Genomic DNA, 22,594 nt, shown 5'->3' on the forward strand with positions numbered 1-22,594 from the left:
ATCAAAGGTCATGGATGTCTTTCTACACAAGCAAAAGAAACAGGTTGATGAATGATCATCTTAAATTTGTCCCCAAGTACTTATCATGTGCTAGTTTAAGAATAGTTACAAGCACTAGTCTGTACTGGGAGACAAGTTTAAATGTCATCATATATTGTGGTAGAAAAACATCACATCCTTCGGCTAGGTTTCAAATATACCAAGTGTGTAACAACAAAAAAAACAATATTCATTTCTATGGTTTAAAATATCCCATTTGTTCGTGATTAGTGTCGGCAAAAATAGTGGAAACTTGGCTTGGAATACAAACATCGATCTCATCAATTATGACATTACTCAAAATTGGACGACTTTCTCGTATGCTCTTCAAACTTCAGAAGCTCAGTCAATAGATGCAATATGACAATTATCAAGTGTTGACACCTCAGTCTTTAAATACAAAGATTTTGGTGAAAAAAATGTCAGAACGAAATATTCATCAGAAGAACAAAGTCAAAGAGAATCTGAAATCTTCCTGGGTACTAACTAAGATGATAAATGTACATTAGCACTAGTCTGTGCTTGGAGACGGTATCGGGAAATAACATCTTTGGAGAAATACAGCCGAAAAGCCAGAGAAGAGAAGCCGTAACATATTTTTGAAATCATTCCAGGTACTTACTATGTGCTTATGATATTATAACATTAGCACTAGTCTGTGCTTGGAGAGAGATCATCGAAATAACACCACAGACGAGGAGGGAAAAGTAAAAACACACAAATACTGAACTCCGAGGAAAATTCAAAAAGGAAAATCCAAAATCAAAAGGCAAAATCAAAAGTCCAAACACATCAAACGAATGGATAACAACTGTCATATTCCTGACTTGGAACAGGAATTTTCTAATGTAGAAAATGGTGGATTGAATAGACATAGACAGCAATTATCAAGACAACAAATGAATGATCTTAAATTTGTCCTCAAGTACTTATTATGTGCTAGTTTAAGTATACTTACAAGCATTAATGTGTACTAGGAGACAAGTTTAAATGTCATCATTTATTTTGGTCTGAAAACATCACATCCTTCGGCTAGGTTTCAAATATACCAAGTGTGTAAGAAAAAACTATATTCATTTCTGTGGTTTAAAATATCCCATTTGAAAATATTCGTGTTTATTGTCGGCGAAAATGGTGGAAACTTGGCTTGGGATACAATCATCGATCTCATCAATTATGACATTACTCAAAATTGGACGACTTTCTCACATGGTCTTCAAACATCAGAAGCTCAGTCAAGAGATGCAATATGACAATTATCAAGTGTTGACACCTCAGTCTTATAATTACAAAGATTTCGGTGAAAAACTGTCAGAACGAAATATTCATCAGAAGAACAAAGTCACAGAGAATCTGAAATCTTCCCGGGTACTTTCTAAGTGCTAATGATAAATTTACATTAGCATAAGTCTGTGGTTGGAGAGGGGAGTTAAATAACATCTTTGGAGAAATACAGCCGAAACTTCGAAAAAGCCAAGGAAGAGAAGCGGAAAAAGAGATAAAAAAGATCTAGACACCAGATTTAGGCCAACAATTGGATATCTTTCTAGAGAGAGGGGATATGAAAATAACATTTAAAAAAAAAAAAAAACTGAAACTTGGAAAAGGCCAGAGAAGAGAAGCTGAGAGAAATATTTTGATATCTTTCTGGGTATTTGCTATGTGTTCAAATATTATAACATTAGCAATAACCTGAGCTTGCATAGAGATCAGAGATAACGCACCACAAACCAAGAGAGAAAAGAAATAGAAATAAAAAGCAAGACAACAGATCTAAGCCAATAATCTTATATCTTCCCAGGTACTTATTATGTGCAAATGATTGGAATTGAATTAACCACAGATTCACAAGGAAAATGTTAAATATACAGGTGACAATTCAGTCGGAAATCCTTCCAGGGACATGTTATGTACTAATGGACAATAAGCATTAACACTGGCTTGTGCTTGGATGGAATTTGGAATGTATCATTGTAACAGGAAATATGACAATACAAGCATGTTCAGCAGTTGTCGTTTGTTGATGTGGTTCATAAGTGTTTCTTGTTTCCTGTTTTTATATAAATTAGATCATTGGTTTTCCTTTTGAATGTGTTTCCTGTTTTTTATATAAATTAGACCATTGCTTTTCCTTTTGAATGTGTTTCCTGTTTTTCATATAAATTAGACCATTGGTTGTCCTTTTGAATGGTTTTACAGTTATTTCACGATCCTTAATAGCTTGCTGTTCAGTGTGAGATAAGGCTGAGTGTATTATTACCTATAATGGTTTACTTTACACAAAGTGTTGCCTTGGATGGAGAGATGTCTCATTGGTACTCATATCAAATCTTATAACTGTATTAATCATAATTATGATAATGAAAATTCATTGTAAAATTGGTTCATTTTATTTTTCAATTTTTTCACTTATGAGTAACTGGCTTACATCTCTTCTAAACTTCTATTCACTGACCTGCCAGCAATGGATAATAAACAAATACACAATGTTTGTGAAATATCACATATAGATTATCAGCTCTATATATCTTTATACACAAGGTCATATTTTGGAATATTTTCTTGATCTAATGGACTTTTGATCATCACTTTGCCCTTCATTGCACCTCTAAAGATCATCTCCACAACATCTATAAAATCTTGTTTAGTTTTAAAACTTCCAATGAATTTGGTGTGATCAGGAGTCCTGTAAAGAAATAATATATTCCAATATCAAATGTTTCCTCATTAAGGGGGCTCTGGGGTATAAAATGTAATTATTTTTTTTGAAATATAGGATTTGGCTATTTTTTTCTTTAATTAATTAAATAAACTTTATCCTATATCCTATATTCAATAGAAAAATAAAATAAAAATATGCAATCACTGTTCATTTAAGCTCACAATCTGCCTTTGAAATAAGCATGCATTATTGTTAAGGTACTTTTTTTCCCATATCATAAAGTAACAACAACTAATAGTGTAATAAATAAAATTTGTGATGAAAAAAATTATGTTTAATTTTTGTTGAATTTTGTATACCCTTGTGCCTCCTTAAACACAGATATATCATGTAAAACTCTACAGTTGTTAACCTTTTGTTTGATGTGTTTGACCTGTCGATTTTGTCATTTGATTATAGACTTTCATCTATTTTGAATTTTCCTTGCATTTCAGTAATTTTGTTATTTTACTTTTTAATTCAATATACAAAATTGATGTTCAGTGGGTGTGGTTTGATGAAGTAGTTCATAAGTGTTTCTCTTTATTAATGCATTTTTTTTCCATTTTGAATGGTTTTACACTTGTCATTATTGGGGCCCTTTATAGCTTGTTGTTTGGTGTGAGCCAAGGCTTCTTGTTGAATGGATATGCTGGATATGTGTGATTACAAGCATTGCTTTACAAAAAGCCAATTCACACCTTTCAAAGTTTGGTTCAACATTGTTGTTTTTTTATAGTACATAAATATGGCCTCTCCAGATAAAGCATTATGTTCAATGTTCCACATCAAACCTGAAATGGCTTTATATTTATACATTGATTCAACTCAAGTAAACATATCTCTAGGCACAGGTTTTACTGCACAGTAACATTTTTTTTCACAAAAAAATGATAGCAGGAAATTATAAACATGATAAAAGAACTCTACTGAAAAACTAGAGAATCCTAGGACCCTGAACTGCTCATCTGGTAAAATGATATAATTTGGATTCCATTTTTCAAAGATTATTACTCAAATACTAATTAATTAAATTTCCATAAAGATATTTTCTTGTAGTTATTGTCTTGCTGTTTACAATTTCTCTTCAGATAATATGCTTTTCATGACACAACCACAATTTTTTTTTTCTAGAGGCACTAAGAAGTGTGTGACACTCTCCTTGGTCAGTGTACATATTCAAAAAAGGACACTCTCCAAAATTGTACATGAAAGAAATAAGAATATGTGGTATGAGTGCCAACGAATCCATCAAAATAATATGGGAGATAACTCAAATTGGACAATCATTTCTAGTTCTAAATTATTAGTAATTACCCTTGTCATGCTGTCATCATTCATAAAAAATATTTATCATTACTCAGCCATTACCGCTGTTGTCATTCATATCATAAACCTTTTTCTCTTTTCAAATCAAAAAGAAATGCTATAAGATGGATGAAACATTAGTTTCATGGAACTTGTTTTTTTTTATTATCCAATATTTTCTTTTCTTAGATCTTACCCCCAATCAACTTTTAAATGCTGTGCATTGAAAAAGAAGATAGTTGATGGTATAAGTGTTATGTCAAAGTATCTGGTGTAGACTGGAATACTATCAACATCTACTGTATAAATTGCTGCCATTTTCCTCAACTCTGGAATAAGCTTTGACAACTACAATGAATAAAAAAATCTAAGATTATAGCATGTTATAGTACACGTAAAATTACATACACAGCATCATAACACAATTTTTAATACTTCCTGGCAACATGTGGCTGGAGAACTAATAAAAATAATAATATGCATATACCTTTCTCAGTATGTACAAAAAAATGATGTACAATACATGGGATATTCAAAGCACATTAAATTATTGTACCAGAACATCTGGGCTATTTCATTCTAATGTATTTCAAACAAAAAACTTAAAAAATCTAATGGAGTTAATTGGTCCTACATCATTTCTCGATTGATTAGTCTAGGCATTGGTCAGAATCAAGCTAAAAACCACATATATATTGTGAATAAAAGAATAATAAAATTACATTATACATGCATATGTATTTATTTTCAAATTATTTACTTGACTTAATGTCAGTGTTCATGCCTGATCTCCTTAATTCAAAACAGTCACAAATATAACAACCCAGTTTTTCCATAAGAGTAACATTTTCTTGGGTCAAGAGCCATAAAAATTTTGAAGATTTATTTAAGTTTATAAAATTATAACAATTGTTAGAAATGTCTTGAAAAAAATCGTCCCTTTGAATATCATAATGAGTGCATTCTAATAAAAAATGAAGCTCATCTTCAACTTTACCAAGTGAGCAATTAGTACAAAGACGCTCAGATCTTTCTATATGCTTTTTTGAATATCTGTCTGTCTCAATTTTTAAAGAGTGAGCACTTATTCTTAATTTACAAATTGACCTGCAATTCTAAATATTTTTCTTTTTTAAAACAATTTTTTTATGGAAAAATAAGTACCAAGCTTCCCTTTTTCAGAGTTAATTGTTTGATACTTCAGTTTATTCCAAAAAGTGACATAACTTTTACATAGTTTATTTTTAACATACTGACATAAAGAACCAATTGATTGGTCAAAATTTGGTAATTCAATTTCTCTCTGAATATAATCTATACTAGAATACCATGTATTTACATTAGAGCTATGTAACTGTTTACAACATATAAACACATCATATAATAGTCCTTCTGTCAAATGTTCCAGTCTATGACAATATTTTAACATTGATAAAATTATAGTAAAATACATAGGAAATCTACCAAGCTCTGACATTACAGCTATATTACTTGACTTTCTGTTTACACCAAGAATGTATTTCATAAATTTTGTGTGAGATTTTTCAGAAGAATCCTGACCAAAGACTTTTTCTAATATATAATCATTATCTTTTTTACAAGCAGCTGAATCTGTTCTAAACATTCCCCATATTTCACTGCCATATAATAGTATGGGTTTAATTGTATGATCATAAAGATGTAAAAAAGTGGCAATACTAGGGTTAGATGATGACAAGCATCTCTGTAGCTTAAAACAAGCTTTTAAAGATTTGTTGTATAATTCATCTTTACACTGCTTAAATAGACCACTAGATGTAAATGTGATTCCAAGATATCTATATAATTTTGCACTTTCAATCTCTTTACCTCCAAAACGTAAACAGCATTTTAAAAATTTTCCTAGCTTGTTAAAAATTATACTTTTTGTCTTTTTTAAATTTACATCAAAACACCATTCTACACAATATTCATGTAACATATTAATTCTCTTTTGCAAGCCTTCCTGTGTTTCTGAAAAAATTACTACATCATCAGCATACATAAGACAGTCTACTCTACGGTTATTAATATTTACTGGATCAGGACAAGAATATATTATTATTTATGTTGTTTTTTTCTTTCAGTAACAAACCTTAATTCAGGATTAATTTGCACAACAGTCATTGAGTCAACACTGCAAAATACATTTCTGAATAATTTTCTTACTATATGATCTAGTTGCATACAAGTGACATCATTTTCTCGGCCAAATCTCAAAACAAGAACCACATCTTCTGTTTTCCTAATGACTTCATCAACCTCCTGTTTTGTGGATAGCTGAGGAATAATAAAACTCATTTCACATCTCTACTTTCTGTTTCTTCTTTCGATTTAGCACTATAGTCACTTGTGTCATTGAAAAAAACAAGGTATTTTTATACACTTGTCAATTATAAGATAAATTTTGATAAGTTTTATCGAATTAGATATTATGCATTTAACAAATAATAACCAAATAAAATTTATTTTATATTTCGATCATTTTATTAAAGATAGGAAACGTCATAAATTGTACATTCGGAAATACATACCGCAACCGACTAGAGCTAAAATTAGAATTGCGTACTTCCTGTTTACAAAATTAACTTAAAAATTTCAAAATACTTTTTTACTTCGTAATTAACTTATTTAAGTAGTTATGGCATACCCACAAGGACAACAATTTCAAGCCGGCTCATCGGCAGTTCCATCATCTCAAGTAGAAATCAGTGTATCATGCAGGTAATGAATGTTAATGATACATGACAAAACACATAATGACACATAAGCAATAAGGCACATTTGATTTTGTTGTCAGAACATATATTTTATATATTTTCACATTTACATGTACTAAGCCCAGGGCATCTGTCGATAGTTTTCAGAATATACATATATTGAACCAACATGCAAAATGTTTGAAATTTGTGTGAAATCTTGCCTGGATCAAAAGGGGTGTGGTACCAAAATACATTTAAAATCTCTTATCAGTCCATTCAGCCGGAGTGTATCTATCATATTGCTAAATTACATTGTTTCCCCCTTAACATGAACCCGGGACTTCTGTGTTACATGGCAGTGTTTATTACAACTGTCAGAGTTAATTACTTAATGAACATTTCCTTACATTTTATGTAGCTAAACCAGTTACGACTGACCAAATATCTAATATTCAAGGATTCATATTCAAGAGAAGTAGCCCTATCACACTTCCCACATCAAGAATCATCATACCCTTACATTTTGTATATTAACATACATGACATGTATACTTTTTTTGTACCTTGGCAAGAAATCCTATCAGTAACTACAAAATGTACATGTACCACTGTGTTTTTTTTTAGAAGAGTTGCTATATACATGTAGCTAGAGTAGGCAATGGTAAACAAAGAGAGCACGATTCATATTACAAAATTACTTTGCCTTTTCTGGCATTTTTCTGGGACTTGTTGAGCCCTCAACCTTTGTTTTTATGCACCATTCAAATTGAAGGAGATAAAGAACATGAAGACGTGCTTCATAACATTAATGCAACTGATTATGGCCATGGCTTACTTAATATCTACTATTTAACATGTTCAAGGAAAACAATTTAGTCACAGGAATATGAGTGTTTCAAATGTAGTAACTTAATTTATTCAGAAAAGTTACCATTGTTGTCACTTGTTAATGCAAAAGGTCATCATACATCATCAAGATAATGTACATTCTGGTTTTAAATAAAATGCTTTAACTTTTGAACTATATCACAATACATGTGCTTCATTTTTTTCCATCTCATTCTGTTATAAATGTCAAGTTGACTGGTGGTGAAACTAAATATTTCATGATTTGATAAACATGTCAGGAAATGTACTTTGACCATGTCAGACTATACTTGCATTTGTACAAAGATTTATAACTAGCATATTAACTCAGAAACATCCATGTTTTATACATGTTATATTCATTTACATCTAACTTGACTAGACATGCAGGTCTTGTACAATATAAAACTAATAAAACTTTTTGAAAAAAACAGAGGAATGCAGCCTTCATAACCATTCTACCATGATATACGAGTGAAACATCTGTAGCTTCCTTTTCTTTTAACATAACCTAAAATCAATCGACAATACCACAGCATTCACAGAGAGTGGAAAAATTATAATCACACCAAAAGTAGAACTTTACTGTTACAGCTATGATTATGTTGAGTCCACGTGTGCAGAGGTTATTATTTTACTGTCTTCCTTCTTCCTTAATAATATGCAATACTATTTTTTCAGGAGTTTAAGAGATTGTGATATGCTGTCTAAGTCTGATCCAATGGTAGTAGTATTTTGTAAAGATTCAAAATCGGATCAGTACTATGAAGTAAGCTTATTTATGCTTGAAAGTTTGATATCATAAATATAATTGATACAATAACAACAACAATACTTTATTTTAAGAGGGTTACACAGTTAGCTATATAACTGATCTTCCCTGAGCCCCTCATCATGAAAATCAAACAAAATGCAAACATATATTGCATACATTAGGATAAAAAGTCATGTATGATAATAACGTTCAATACAACTTGATAAGATGTGATGAAAAATAAATATGATGACATACATACACTTGTACAAATATATTATAGTTAAAGTATGTGTAAATATTTTTTTTTATTATAACAAGGACCATGACGAAATAAAACACAGTAATAATTAACGTAGTTTAATGATTAAAATTGAGAATGGAAATGGGGAATGTGTCAAAGAGACAACAACCCGACCAAAATAAAAAAACACAACAGCAGAAGGTCACCAACAGGTCTTCAATGTAGCGAGAAATTCCCGCACCCGGAGGCGTCCTTCAGCTGGCCCCTAAACAAATATATACTAGTTCAGTGATAATGAACGCAAGAAACTAAAATTTAAATAATACAAGACTAACAAAGGCCAGAGGCTCCTGACTTGGGACAGGCGCAAAAATGCCTTACCAAACTTAGTACTTCTGTACATAGAAAATTTAAAAATATTTTAACTGAAGACTGTTGCTATATATATGAAATAATACCATCTATCAATCATATAGAAAACATTGTGTCTTTCAAAAGCTTTAATATAAAAGTGTCAATTTGGCAATGTCAAGAAAAGTGCAATTCCAAAGAATGATAGATCAATTACTATTTTTCACAAAAAGCAAAATAAATGGTTTGCTGTAAAATTGTTTTACCTTGTTATAAATAAATTGGGTGTTTTTACTGTCTTCTGATTGGTTAAGATTATTAGTTTTATTTTCAATGTTGTCAATTTTGATGGGACACGCCCACTCTGAAGTTGTGTATTCATACGCCAACATGTGTGTACGGTTGTTATTGTTAATATAAATAATATAAAAAGTTCTTTGAGCCTTATTTTTTATAGAAATTTATTTATAATGAATGGCAATAATTCATTTTGATTTTATTGAACCATAAAACTAATTTTTGACTCTTCACATTTTACATAATTCGCTTCGCGGATTATTCAATGTGAAGAGTCAAAAATTAGTTTTTATGGTTCAATAAAATCAAAATAAATAATAGCCATTCGATAAATGCATTACATTATTAAGGTCTTTCCAACGTTAATGTATCAAGTCTATTTCTTGGTAGATATTAAGTGCACTTTCTCTCAGAAAAAAACTGTTGTTAATTTTTGTTAATTCCAATAGGTTGATTTTTGAACTATTAAAAGAATGTGGAAAAATTGGTATGATTGAACTAGATTGTATTTTTATGTTTTAATATATTTTTCAGTTTGGAAGGTCAGAGGTCATTCAGGATAACTTGAATCCAGATTTTGTGAAGAAGTTTGTGATGAACTATTTTTTTGAAGAAAGTCAAAAACTAAAATTTGAAGTGTAAGGATAAATTCATGTTAACCCAGTACGCTTTGGAAAGGGAGGGTGGGGAGGGTTTTGTGTTGTCTAAAGTCATGCTCAAATTATATAACTAATCATCCCAAAGAAATAATCGGGTTTGAAAAGCTTTGTAAAAGATGGAGAAAAAGCCTGTGTGAAAATCCATAAATTGAATTGAGAAATTTATTCCCCAAAACATTATTTTAGTGCACTTGAAATTTATGGACATGTGTTATTAAGCATTGTTGTCATAATAGTATAACAGGTTGTTTTCCTTAAAATAAGGCTTTTAAATTTAGGAATTGCATTTAACAATAATAACATAAGATGTATGTTTCATTATAATACTTCAGTGCTTCATACAAAATGTACTTCAGTCAACGCTTTTACACCCAAATAAATTTACAAAAAGAAGCATTCAATTCTTATGTAGAATGCAAAGGGTTGTACATATAAGTTTGTCTGTTGTACTAATTTATATAATAGATGAGGTTAACCTGCAAAATACAGTCTTATATTATTTTGACAACTGTAGTTAATTCTGAAGTAAACTACCTGCATTTTGGGAGGATATTCTCAGAGCTTTGTTAGCATCCATTATCTTTCTAAAGAAACATGAAGTAAACAGCAATGAATTAGTCTTAATTATTGGTATATATTGTAAGAAATACACTGTTTACATATTAATAAAATATTCTTTATTTGTAGATATGATGTAGATGCAAAAACAGCCAGACTAGATGCACATGTAAGTTATAACAAGAACTTTTTAAAAAAAAGATATCCGACGTATTTAAATTTGAGTATATGTTTAAAACTATCATTTCGATAACCTTCAGAAGCACAATGACTTAATGATGCAGGACTTATTTAATAAAATCTCCATCTGAATGTAACTACAAGAAATTCTTTACTAAGTCTGGTTATATTAAGGCAATACTATATAAGAATATTGTGATGACACCTAAAAATTTTATTTTTCAAAAATCCAGTGCAAATAAAAAGAAACAAATATACATTTACTTCTGTTTACATTAAACTTAATTCATGGTTAACAAAGCTAGAAACTATTGGTAGTATAAGTAGTATCTTTCTGTTTACATTCACCAAAACCCCGCGGAAATCTCACATGCGTAGGTGCGTTCTAAAAGTCATGTATGTTCGTACAACAAAGTGTACATTAAAAATTATATAATTGTCCCGAATAAACAGCTGTCATGGATGCAGAGAGCTATTGGAGAAACAATTATTTTAATAGAAATAAAACTCTTTGTAAGATCTACTTCAAATATTTATAGTTTTTCACTTGCTTTCCATCACGATATAATTTCGAGACGTTTTTTTCAAACACAACCAAATCAGCCACCATAACAGCATTTTGTCCAATCACAGAAAGGATTTTCGAGCATGCGTAGTCTGTTGCCATAGTGAAGCGTCCTTAAGTTCAAAGTGCACAAACCGAAACTATACCGTCTACTTCGGAAAAATGTATGAAAACTTCAGGAGCAATGGAGAATTCATTTGACTGTTGCAAATGATTGTTGCATCAAGCTCAGATCTTACCAGCACTCAGGCTATATAAGAATATATAAAAGCACAAAATATTTGCCACTGAAAATTAAGCTAGCAACAATCAACATATTCAATTAAATTTCAATTTATTACATGTATCTGTAATAATTGCAGTAGTATTTTATATTACAAAATAAAAAAGAATTTTTATGGCATGTGTATTGCAAACCAGTTCTTTTGTCCCATTGAACAATTACAACGTGTTTTGTTCTCTGTGTAGTTTATTCACTGGGACCTTTAAATTTCTTCAAAGAGAAATCTATCACCCATTGATTAATATACCTGAGTCAAAAATGTATCTGCTAAATAGATGGAAATAACATGTTTACTATTTTTAAAAAACCTGCATTTGAGTTTGTACAACACAGAGAACAATACCTGTTGTATTTGTTCAATGGGACAAAAGAACTGCCAAAAGTTTAAATGGACAGGTAACTATCAGATGAATCTGTGGAAAAGTACTATTGGGTTCACTATAAAACCAGATGACACAGGAACATCTACTCATTTTTTTAATACCATATTTTTTTTTAAAACTTGGCAAGTAGAGGTTACAATAATGAATGTGTTTAATTTTTAGGATTTTATTGGAAGAATAGAAGTATCATTAGGAGAAATTGTTGGATCTCCAAATGGTGTCATGAAGAGACCACTTACGTAAGATTTCAAACATGTATCTGTCATCCTAAGAAGTACTGTAGTATTCTTGAAATACTTTTCTCTTCCTTAATTGCTTAAAAATTAAGTCAAACAGTATACATAAAAGTTAAGGTGGTACCTAACACTACAGGGAGATAACTCTGTAAATTCAGCTAAATGTTTTAATTACAGTGTGTTGTAAAAGGAATATTTAGCTTCTCAATGATCAAAATTGGTGTTTGTCAAACTGCTATATAATTAGTGTAATTTTTCAGACAAAATGGTTGGTTCCAAATTTTTGAAATTTTTATATTTTTGATAAAGGGTCAAAGTAAGTACTTTGACAAAATTTTATGAAAATTAAACAAGGCAAATTAATTTAAGTGCAAGTGTTGGGTACCACCTTAAATAAATAAAAGTTAAAAGGTTTGAATATCCTGTGAGAAATATTTATTGCTTCTTTAATAGAATAGAAATTACCATGATACTGGTTTGAATAGTTTATACTGAAACAAATATTTACATTTTCAAACGTTTTCCTCTTTTAACTTATAAAGAGAATCTGTGTAGAAAAAGTCTTTTTTCTCAGAACACGAGCACATTTTAGAATATTCTGTACTCAAAAATATAACTTGTAGTAATTATTTTAAATATATCATTCATATTTTATAGGGGACCAGTAGCAAAGAATGGAGACATTATCAGTAAGTTAATATGTCATTGTAATATTAAATTCCATGTGTCAAATAATTTATATCCTTGAGTTAAAATTTCATGTCACAAATAATTTATGTGTTTGAGTTAAAATTTCATGTCACAAATAGTTTATGTAGATATGAAATGGGGTATAAGAATATAAGTGCCAATGAAACAACTCTCTATCCAAGTCATAATTTGTAAATGTAAACCATTACAGGCCAAAGTATGGTCTTCAACATAGAGCATTGGCTCACACCAAACAGCAAGCTTTAACCCTTTCGCGGCGAGTGTATCCTTGAGGATACACAATGCGCAGGGCGGATGTATCCTTGAGGATACACGATGCGCAGGGCGAGTGTATCTTTCAGGATACATAAATGTTGTCCCAACAAAAGCCGCAATTTTCCGCTATTTACCGTTCTTAACAGTTAAAATCAATGTTTCAATTAAAATCTACGATATCTGAGGGTATTATTTCAGTTCTTCAACAGCATTAAAAACATCGTGAAAAGTAAATAAATCAAATCGGAAAATTTTATTTTCTAAAATTAGAACCGGAAACACGTTTTGAGGTCATGTGGGGTTTCAAAATGGCTCCTCTCGATAACGAGGAGTGGAATACAGCTGTTTTCTGTGTTTTGATGAAGCCCTTTATAATTCTTAGGTAGTTTTAAATATATAATAAAATAAATGATTCAATATATCTTAAATACATATGATGGCGATCTTTTTAAAGCCTTTGATTCCCCCCAAAAATCGGAACTAGACAAGTAAGTTTTTTCGCGTTCATGGCTTTGCTACAAAAACAATTCTCGATTTCGAGGGAACAGAGATATGGCTTTGAAATGCTGGTACTCGGGTGACACATACACTTTGATTTAGTATCGGGTGAAATAAGCAGATAGGGCTATGGATGTACGGGAGAACAATGAACGAAATGGAAAGTAGTTTAGGAAGTGAAACTTCGTCTGCTAGTATTGCAGTGTGAAAATGTTATCAGACGAAACTAAAATTTGCAGGTTCAGTGAAAATGATAAATGCCGGACAAGAGGTCTTACTTTATGGGGAAAGGTTCAGAATTGGCAGGGGAAAGATGATAGTGAGGGCTATAGTGAGTCAAATATAAACATCTAAATATAAATGAGAAAGCCAAAGGGGAGCAGGAGGTTAATATTAATTGGTGAGGAGAGGGTGGTGATTGGTGGCACAACCAATGAGATTAGTAGTGTTGAAAAAGGTCTTCACATATTATTTGCTCCTTGTGGGAATACTGGGCTAAGTCATGTCATGGGTGCTGAAAAGGAGGTGTCAGATTTCAGGCAACTTTATATGGACAATCCTTTTCTTGAATGCATTCTAAATTAACAAAACTGATAACTTTAAGCTTTCCCCTGATATTTATAGGTGCTGTTATGACATTATCCCAGATAAGGGGGAAAGGTTGACCGCTCACAAAAACGTTTAACCCTGGCACACTCATTATGTGCCTGTCCCAAGTTAGGAGCATGTAGTTCACTGGTTGTTGTTGGTTCACTTCTGTCATTTTCATTTTAGATTGTTAAATTGTTTTGTAATCAAGTACATGTAGCTATATATATAGACAGTTAGTTTCTTGGTCGAATTGTTTAATATTTCTCATATCTGGCGGGCCTTTTATAGCCGACTTTACATTATGGATTTTTTCTCATTGATGAAGGCCATATGGTTGCCTTTAATTGCTTACATCCACTGTATTTTAACTTTGTTGTATAGTTGTCTTATTGCCAATCATACCTCATCTCCCTATTTTCATATTCACTACAAAGACAAAGGCCAAATGACAAAAAAATGCCTTGGAGCTACAAATCAGAAATGAAAGCATTTCTTGGTCTTGCATACCATTTACTAAGTTATATTGGTTAACAGATCCAATAATGGTCACTTCAATATTTTCTTGTACAATGATTAGGGACAGCTAGGTATACCCATATTTTATGGTACCTTCATTTCTCTGACCATCATGGTAAATGAAACTTGATTAAGTGAACAAAATGTTGATCCTTTCTGTAATATTAAACCTGTTGTTTCATTAGTTGAAACTCTAAAGATCAAAACAAATGTCTTGTTAATTTAATATATATATTGGTCAAGTTAAATGTGTAATAAATGTTGACCAGTTTGCTTTATTTTTTTATTTTCAGTTCGATCAGAAGAAATGAGCAACTGCAAAGTGAGTTAAAGCTATAAATAGGATATTCATAGTATAGCTGTGTAGACTCCCTTGACAACCTTAGATCTAATGAAATAATCCACATTTTGACTGTTCTTCATTATGAATATCTCTTAAAAGTAGGGTATGATGAGTATTAAATGATGCATCTTGAACGATAATGCATTTTATACTTTCTCCTTAAAGTTGAGTAGTTTCGAGTAAAATGATATTTGCACCCAATCAAAGAATAGATAAACAAGATGACAGAAATAGGCATTCCATCCTTACTGCAGGTATATCAGGTGTATGTTTTGAACAAGGTGTTATGTATGTTACTGTAAAATTTTATACTATCTTATAAAACATATAAAGGGATATTGCACAAAACTTTATGAAAATTGTCCCTTGCATTATATCATATTGCATGTAGAAGCTTTCGCATTGGAATATACTTATTTGGACAACATTTTCAAATATTAGCGCAATTACACCAGAAATTATTGTTTAACACAGCATGAATGGTTGAAAGAGAAATACTGATGACAGTGCATGATTTAACTTACTTTCAAAATAGTTTTTTAATAACTTTTTATACTTGTAACACATAACAATTGCAATTTTCAAATTTACCTTGGATGATTTTTATTGTTAATTTTGTTCTACTTGTGAAAATTAATCGCATACAAAAATGAGTTGTTTTACAGTATGTTTTCTTTTTCAGGAAATCATCACACTACAGTTTAAAGCTAACAAATTAGACAAAAAAGATTTCTTTGGAAAATCAGATCCCTACTTAGAATTTCAAAGATCCAATGAGGATGGCAGGTATGTATTTGAATAGATAAAAATATTAGTCGTGTAATAATCCAGTCGTTTTTTACTGTCACTTGAAAAATGATCTAGATTTTTATTTTCAATTTTAACTAAATGTTTGTGTATTTTCCCTATTAATCCAGACTCACCATAATTTTAAGGGCCTACCTGATTTTTTATTTAATTCTTCTTGTTTATGGACTGTTAAATAAAGGCATCAGTAGTATACTGCTGTTCGAAATTCATAAATCAAATGAGAGAAAAAAACAAATCAGGGTTACAAACTAAAACTGAGGGAAACACATCAAATATAAGAGGAGAACTATGACATAACAGAAACAGAAAAAAAAGTCAGACTTTGTCCTGTCATAATTAGTTAAAAGTATATTTTAATGATACACCTTTTCTGCTTCTAATTCTTTTGTTCATTGTGTAAGTGGAAACACAGGTATTATTTTATTTGCCTTATTACCATAATTTCAAAGTTAGTTTTGCAGAGTAATTATTCCAGTATGCTTTTTTGAGATGTATTGAGTGTGTAGGTGATAGGTCATACCCTTGACTAGCTTGCTTTCTAGCTGAACCATGAAGTCATTATTCAGTAAAGTATACTACCCTCCTTAAAAAGTAGACTAGTCCAACAGATAATGGATCTATCTGTCTGTAGGACTAGACTAATCCAAAACGAGGGTAGTATATACCTTCACGCTTCAGCAAGCAAGCAAGCTGAAAATGATATTACCTTCACCTACACACTCAATGCACTTTGCTGTAATGTATAAAGTAAAAGACTCTTAAGACTTAACAGTAAAAATAAACAATTTTATACTGTAGTCTCTTTTTATCACTCATTAAAATTTGATGATTTATATACACAGTATGCAAATGTATATTAAATGTTGTGTTATAAATAACTATAATACACATTTTTTCTTTGTTTTACAGTGTTTATATGACCACAGAATTAGTATTAAATTGTGATTTTTTTATGCACAAGAAAACATTTAAATACCTCACAAATTTTTGTCTTTTATTTAATAATACTTTGATTTGCTGTTGTAGTTTTACTGTTGTTCATCGTACAGAAGTAATTAAAAACTCATTAAACCCAACATGGCAACCATTTACTGTACCAGTGAAGACAATATGTAATGGAGATCATGCAAGGTATATATACATTTTTGTATTTTTTCATTATTATAGAGATTATAGATTATGAACAATGTAATTTTGAAAATTTAAAATGGTTTTGAATTCTACAGGTGATTATTTCAGAATTTGAGGATTTTACATTCAAAACCATTTATATTTATGTAATACAATTATGTGTGGAGAAAATTGACAAAATATGCAATGAAGTTTTAAAAAAAAAGAGGTAGTTAAATTGCTAAATTGAAGGGGGAAAAAAAAAACACAAAAAAATAACATCATGGCATGTTAGGAAAAATGATGAAAAACAAACAACAGCCTTTTAAACCTACATAGAAAATAGAAAACTAAGCAAGAACCCATTAAAAATCTTCTCAAGTGCTCATGTCCTTAAACTGTATGATCTATATGTAAGTTCATGCCAGAATTCAAATGATACAAATAACAAATACAATATGATATTATTAAGAGAAAGACATTTATTGCAATAAGCACAATTGTGCTATAACACATTTAAATTACAACATTTTCATGTGTAAGGAACATGAAATTTATAATAGAATATAGTTATATAAAACAGCAGAGAACATAATTAACATTATAAAAATATGGTAACTATGGTGACATGGAAATTAAATCAGTTTTTGGTTCAGAAATATATATAAGAAATATGAATAGATAGGTAATCTCTTAAATAAAAGGTATACAACTAAACTGCAAATACAGAATTTCCTGTTGATACATTTCTTTAATTTGTTCTTGATATCTTTTCAGGGTAATCAAGGTTGTATGTAATGACTGGAACAGTGATGGCAGGTAAATACTATATAAATATCATTTGAAAGGTCTTTAGTCATATTTTTTTAATATGTACCTTTTTGTCTGATAAAAGTTTAATGACTTGAGGTTTATATTTATTGTCTCTTTATAGTGGAACAAAACTTTAACCTGCTTAATAACTGTCTTCTGCAAGCTGCCATGTTTTTTTTATGTATGAATATATTTCCATTTTACAGTGTTGATCTGATTGGAGAATTTACCACAACAATAAGTGAAATCAGTAGAGGACCAGGATCCAGTAATCAGTATGGTGTAGGTACTAATTATTCATGATAGTAGGAAATTGAAATTGGTCATAAATTGTACAGAAAAGAATGATGTAAAAATCCACAAAGGCTGTTTTATATATCAATTTGTTTTGGCTTTTAATTTTGCCATTTGATTAGGGACTTTCTGTCTTGAATTTTCCTAGGTCATCTAGCTAGGAGTTCAGTATTTTTGTGATTTTACTTTTTATTTTCTGTTTATATAAATCATATATCTTCTTTCTTTTTTGTCTTTCTTCCAAATATTTTTTCAATTTTTAGTATTCACTTTTACATATATCTAAAAAAAAAAAAAAAAAAAAAAAAAAAAAAATCAGATTAAAGAAATATTCAAAATTAAGGGAGGAAACAATTTTTGTGAAAGGGACTGTTTTTTATTTGTAATTATTTTCTTGTCTTTATTGATATAGATACACGAAGTCACTTGAGAAAGAAAAAAAATGTTAAGTTGCTTTTTGGTTTGTTACCTTGCTAAATTTGTTTAAATATGTAGTTTTTCACTGCTGTTTACTATCTTGGCAGCTTATAAATCCAAAGAAAAAAGAAAAGAAGAAAAAGTATGTAGACTCAGGACAGGTATGTAGAAACGACTGTAGGAGACTGGCATATATCATACCTATATAAAAAATAAGGTATGATTGCCAATGAGACAACTCTTGACCACAGACCAAATGGCATAGAAGTTTACAACTCTTGGTCACCCTAGGGCATTTAGCAATGAGCAAAATCCATACTGCGTTACCCCTTCCTTCATTAAAATTTTAAAGTATTAATGCATTGCAAAAAACAAATATTTCATCAAATAAATTTGAGTCGGATATTTTTATGATATTCCTTTTCAAATTGGATACAAATTATATTAAGTGTACTGCAGACACTTTGTAGTCAAAGTGTTTCAACTGAGGTACTACACAGGCATCAAAAGGCGTCATTATGGAGGAAAAGGATTATAAGTTATAAAAGACCCTGAAATGACAAAAGTAAAACAAATCAAACAAGAACAGTAAATATCTGATTTATTTACAAACAATAAACAAAAAACAAATATGATCTATAGTAACAAACAGAAACCATTGAGTTTCAGTGTTACCTGCAAGTAAATTTTGTTGAAATTGATACAGGGGCTGATGGTAAAAACTTAAAGATGCTAAAATCATAATGTTCAGGCGCAGACAGCCGTTAATTTAGAATTTAATATATGCATTAATTATTGTTATTCTTTGACAACTAACAGTACTGTGAGAAAATATAATAAAGTACATATACCTACCTACCTAAGTCTACCTAAGTGTTTCCAAACGCAGGAGATCAGCTTGCTCCTCTATATTTGGCTCTATTTCATTGTCGCTATCACTGTTGATTACTGTGCTACCTCCGATCATGAAGTTGTAATCTACTATATATAATAGACAATTAGTAGCAAAACTTAAAATATTGTTTTTATGCCCCATCTACGATCCACATACAATAGTAGAGGGACATTTTATTTCTGGTCTGCGTTCGTCCGTTTGTTCATTATTCCGTCCATGCTTTCGTTCGTCTGTCCTGCTTCAGGTCAAAGTATTTGGTCAAGGTAGTTTTTGATGAAGCTGCAGTCCAATCAACTTGAAACTCAGTACACATGTCTTATGATATAATCTTTCTAATTTTAAAGCCAAATTAGACTTTTGACCCCAATTTTAGATTCCACTGAACATAGAAAATGGAGGACCCAGTTTTAAGGTTAAAGTTTTTGGTCAAGGTAGTTTATAGTTAAGTTGAAGTCCAATCAACTTGAAAATTAGTATACATGTTCCCTATAGTATGACCTTTCTAATTCTAATGCCAAATTAGTATTTTTTACCAATTTCACGGTCCATTGAACATGGAAAATGATAGTACAAGTGGGGCATCCATGTACTTTGAACACATTCTTGTTTATAAATGTCACAAAAGCAAGTATAATTTTATGATATAGATTAAAACTGTTACTATGGAAATTGATTAACACAGTTGTTTTTGGGATACGATTGCTGTCAAGCAATCTGTAGACTTTTACCGTTGACCCTATGATACACTCCCTCACGTCATTCGTTTTATTCTAAACATTCAGCAACATCTCAGATTCTTATGATTGTCTTGCTTTAAAAGGTAAAAACAAGCAAAACAATTGAACATAAACAACTTTCCTGTAATGTTTTACTCATAATCTTCATGTGTGATATTTTCCTTGACTTATATGCGTGTTTTTAACAATACGGAAAATCAGAATTACACAGTATTTATATTTAGTGTTTTTATAAATTTAGAAACACGTCAGAGGGAATTCCCAAATTTTGATAACTTGCGAGAGTTCTCTGAAAGCCGATCGATAATTCTATTTCTGTGACAAGAACTGAAGTGGAGTATTTCTATATTTTACCGTTATGAAACTGATATTTGATACTGTACTCTCATAAAGAAATTGAGAACCATTCATCATTTCATTTGATAAACGTTCTTGTTACAAATCGCAAGTCGCGGTTTGTTTATGTATTAATGCCCATGCGTGGTCTCACTAATTAGAGACAAAAAGAATTATAGAGACAAAAAGCGTCAAGAAGCAACAAGAAGAATAATATAAGCAACAAGAAACTATTTAGCGACAAGAAAACATTTATTTTTATTTATATTACTTATTCGAAATAAATATTAAAAAAATATGCAAAAGAAAACAATTTCAACGACAGGAAAGTTAATTTTGATAGGGAAAAAAATGAAACTTGTAAATCTAATTCAGTTGCTACATTTATTTACATGATATTTTATAAGGTATCACAGGAAGTATTACCTTTACCCTGTCGTTTTATGGTATTACTTTTACTTGTGTTTTAGAACAATAATATATTTTGTCTTTTTATTTGTTTTTAAAACTTTTTGTACAATATATAATTAACTTGCAAAATGCATTATTTGTGCATAATTGTCCAGAAAATACATACACAAATTGTGAAATACAAATTAAGAACTGAAATCAAACAAGAGGAAAACATAATTAAAATGTGAATATTTTTCATCATTTTATTTAGTGTATTGTCTCATTTAACGATATTTATCATGTTTATGCATATAGATTGAAGATTAAAGGAAACTGATGACAATCTTGAGTTTTCAACAGGTGTTCACTATTCGGTACAATAATTGTATATTCTGGTGCGTGTAATTGATGAAGGTGTTAATGGATGTTATTGTAGCAATTAAACAAAGGACACAAACCTAGTTAATCTCATTTGATGCTCTTAATTGTGTATTACCTTAGAGTGAAGCCACAGCTAATGTTGGTCCTATCAGGAAAAAATAATTGTACAGTTAGGAAGGAAATAATATTTCATGTTTTTGTTTTATTAAATCCTTCAAAAGGAAGGTGACAAATCTTTGTTTTTAATTTCATTTTATAGCGTTTACATTTCCTTTGCTCTTACATATGTTTAATTTCTTCATCTGTCAATATGATAATAAAAAGTACACAATCTCTTCCTCGAAATTTTTTTATTTCTTCATCTTTCAATATAATCCTAAAAAATTATTTTGATGTATGTGATAACAAAATGTATTCTTGTCGCTAAATAGCTTCTTGTTGCTTTTTGTCACTTTTTTTCTTTCTTCTTGTCGCTTCTTGACGCTTTTTGTCGCTAATTAGTGAGACCCCACATGCGTGTAGTTTTCCTGATTTCAAGGGGTATCAGATTGAGTGATTCCCCGCTTCATTGATTAATTTGAAACTCATGGGATTCTTTCTATGTCTGTCTGCATATGGAGGGCTATTGTTGTTGCATTGATTTAAATCATATGCATAATTTAAATCAAAATAAATGTTTCATCGTAAAAATTACCTATAACACCCCTTCAGCAGAAATGGAATCTTCCATATTATCGTTTCGAGTTGTCTCCCTTTTCGAAGTCTTCGTAAAGAATTATTACGTTGGTAATGCCGATAAACGTCGTATTATATTAAGAACGATCTCAATGTAAACAGAGGAGTGTGTACGGAAAGGAGTCATGCCCTCTGACCCAAAGGAACTTCAATAATTAAAGAGTAAGAAATGGGGTTCCTCCTAAACTGGTCCGCCGTTCTATATATAGCTTCGCACCGAAGGTCAGTGTAGCGATAAGTGAACACAATAGGGGTCCAGTTTAGGGTTCCTCCTAGAATTACGGTGATAAGATACGGAAGCAAGTTAACTCGTACCACGGCATTGGAACCAAAAAGGTTAACTTGTACTACTGGGAAGTCGTGCCATTCAGAAAAATATATTAAAAAATATGATGTTTTATTGGTTTCTGTTTGTAAACTTAATAGAAATAAAGTTGAATTACTTGAATTTTACACAGGAATCAAATGAAAACTTAGACAAAAATAAAGAATGTTTTAAAGCATTAATGTTTTAACTGATCTTTCAAACTAGAACATAGGCGGATCCAGCCCCCCCCCCTTTTTTCGTGGAAAAAAATTGGTTGATTATTAAGGGAATCATTGAAGCATGACTG

General features: G+C 30.6%; 2 protein-coding genes across 3 annotated transcripts in view; one reads left to right on the plus strand and one right to left on the minus strand.

Annotated features, from left to right (window-relative positions):
- Nucleotides 1-2,410: 2,410 nt before the first annotated feature.
- Nucleotides 2,411-6,438, minus strand: LOC134723260 (thioredoxin-like protein 4B). The gene is made up of 3 exons (XM_063586883.1): nucleotides 6,236-6,438; nucleotides 4,245-4,396; nucleotides 2,411-2,725 (listed from the first exon to the last, which is right to left on the minus strand). The coding sequence occupies exons 1-3, from the start codon at nucleotides 6,365-6,367 to the stop codon at nucleotides 2,560-2,562; spliced, it is 450 nt and encodes a 149-aa protein (XP_063442953.1). The 5' UTR covers nucleotides 6,368-6,438; the 3' UTR covers nucleotides 2,411-2,559.
- Nucleotides 6,439-6,595: 157 nt separating this feature from the next.
- The window catches only part of LOC134723272 (copine-8-like), a 30,278-nt gene continuing 14,279 nt past the window's right edge, over nucleotides 6,596-22,594 (plus strand). For both annotated transcript variants that reach the window (XM_063586894.1, XM_063586901.1), the window contains exons 1-12: nucleotides 6,596-6,790; nucleotides 8,317-8,404; nucleotides 9,816-9,919; nucleotides 10,628-10,667; nucleotides 12,072-12,148; nucleotides 12,803-12,834; nucleotides 15,010-15,038; nucleotides 15,742-15,845; nucleotides 16,896-17,000; nucleotides 17,757-17,798; nucleotides 17,999-18,074; nucleotides 18,611-18,664. In XM_063586894.1, the coding sequence (XP_063442964.1) occupies nucleotides 6,708-6,790; nucleotides 8,317-8,404; nucleotides 9,816-9,919; nucleotides 10,628-10,667; nucleotides 12,072-12,148; nucleotides 12,803-12,834; nucleotides 15,010-15,038; nucleotides 15,742-15,845; nucleotides 16,896-17,000; nucleotides 17,757-17,798; nucleotides 17,999-18,074; nucleotides 18,611-18,664 (834 nt within the window). In that variant the 5' untranslated portion in view covers nucleotides 6,596-6,707. The remainder of the gene's footprint in view (nucleotides 6,791-8,316; nucleotides 8,405-9,815; nucleotides 9,920-10,627; nucleotides 10,668-12,071; nucleotides 12,149-12,802; nucleotides 12,835-15,009; nucleotides 15,039-15,741; nucleotides 15,846-16,895; nucleotides 17,001-17,756; nucleotides 17,799-17,998; nucleotides 18,075-18,610; nucleotides 18,665-22,594) is intronic.

The sequence above is a fragment of the Mytilus trossulus genome, chromosome 1 (assembly GCF_036588685.1).
Source record: "Mytilus trossulus isolate FHL-02 chromosome 1, PNRI_Mtr1.1.1.hap1, whole genome shotgun sequence".
Taxonomy (NCBI): domain Eukaryota; kingdom Metazoa; phylum Mollusca; class Bivalvia; order Mytilida; family Mytilidae; genus Mytilus; species Mytilus trossulus.

Coding starts and splice junctions, on each gene's coding strand:
- LOC134723260 (XM_063586883.1), bottom strand. CDS start 6,367: ATGAGTTTTATTATTCCTCAGCTATCCACAAAACAGGAGGTTGATGAA. Junction 4,397..6,235: donor GTATGCAACTAGATCATATA/GTAAGAAAATTA, acceptor TATTCATTGTAG/TTGTCAAAGCTTATTCCAGA. Junction 2,726..4,244: donor CATTTAAAAGTTGATTGGGG/GTAAGATCTAAG, acceptor ATTTCTTTACAG/GACTCCTGATCACACCAAAT.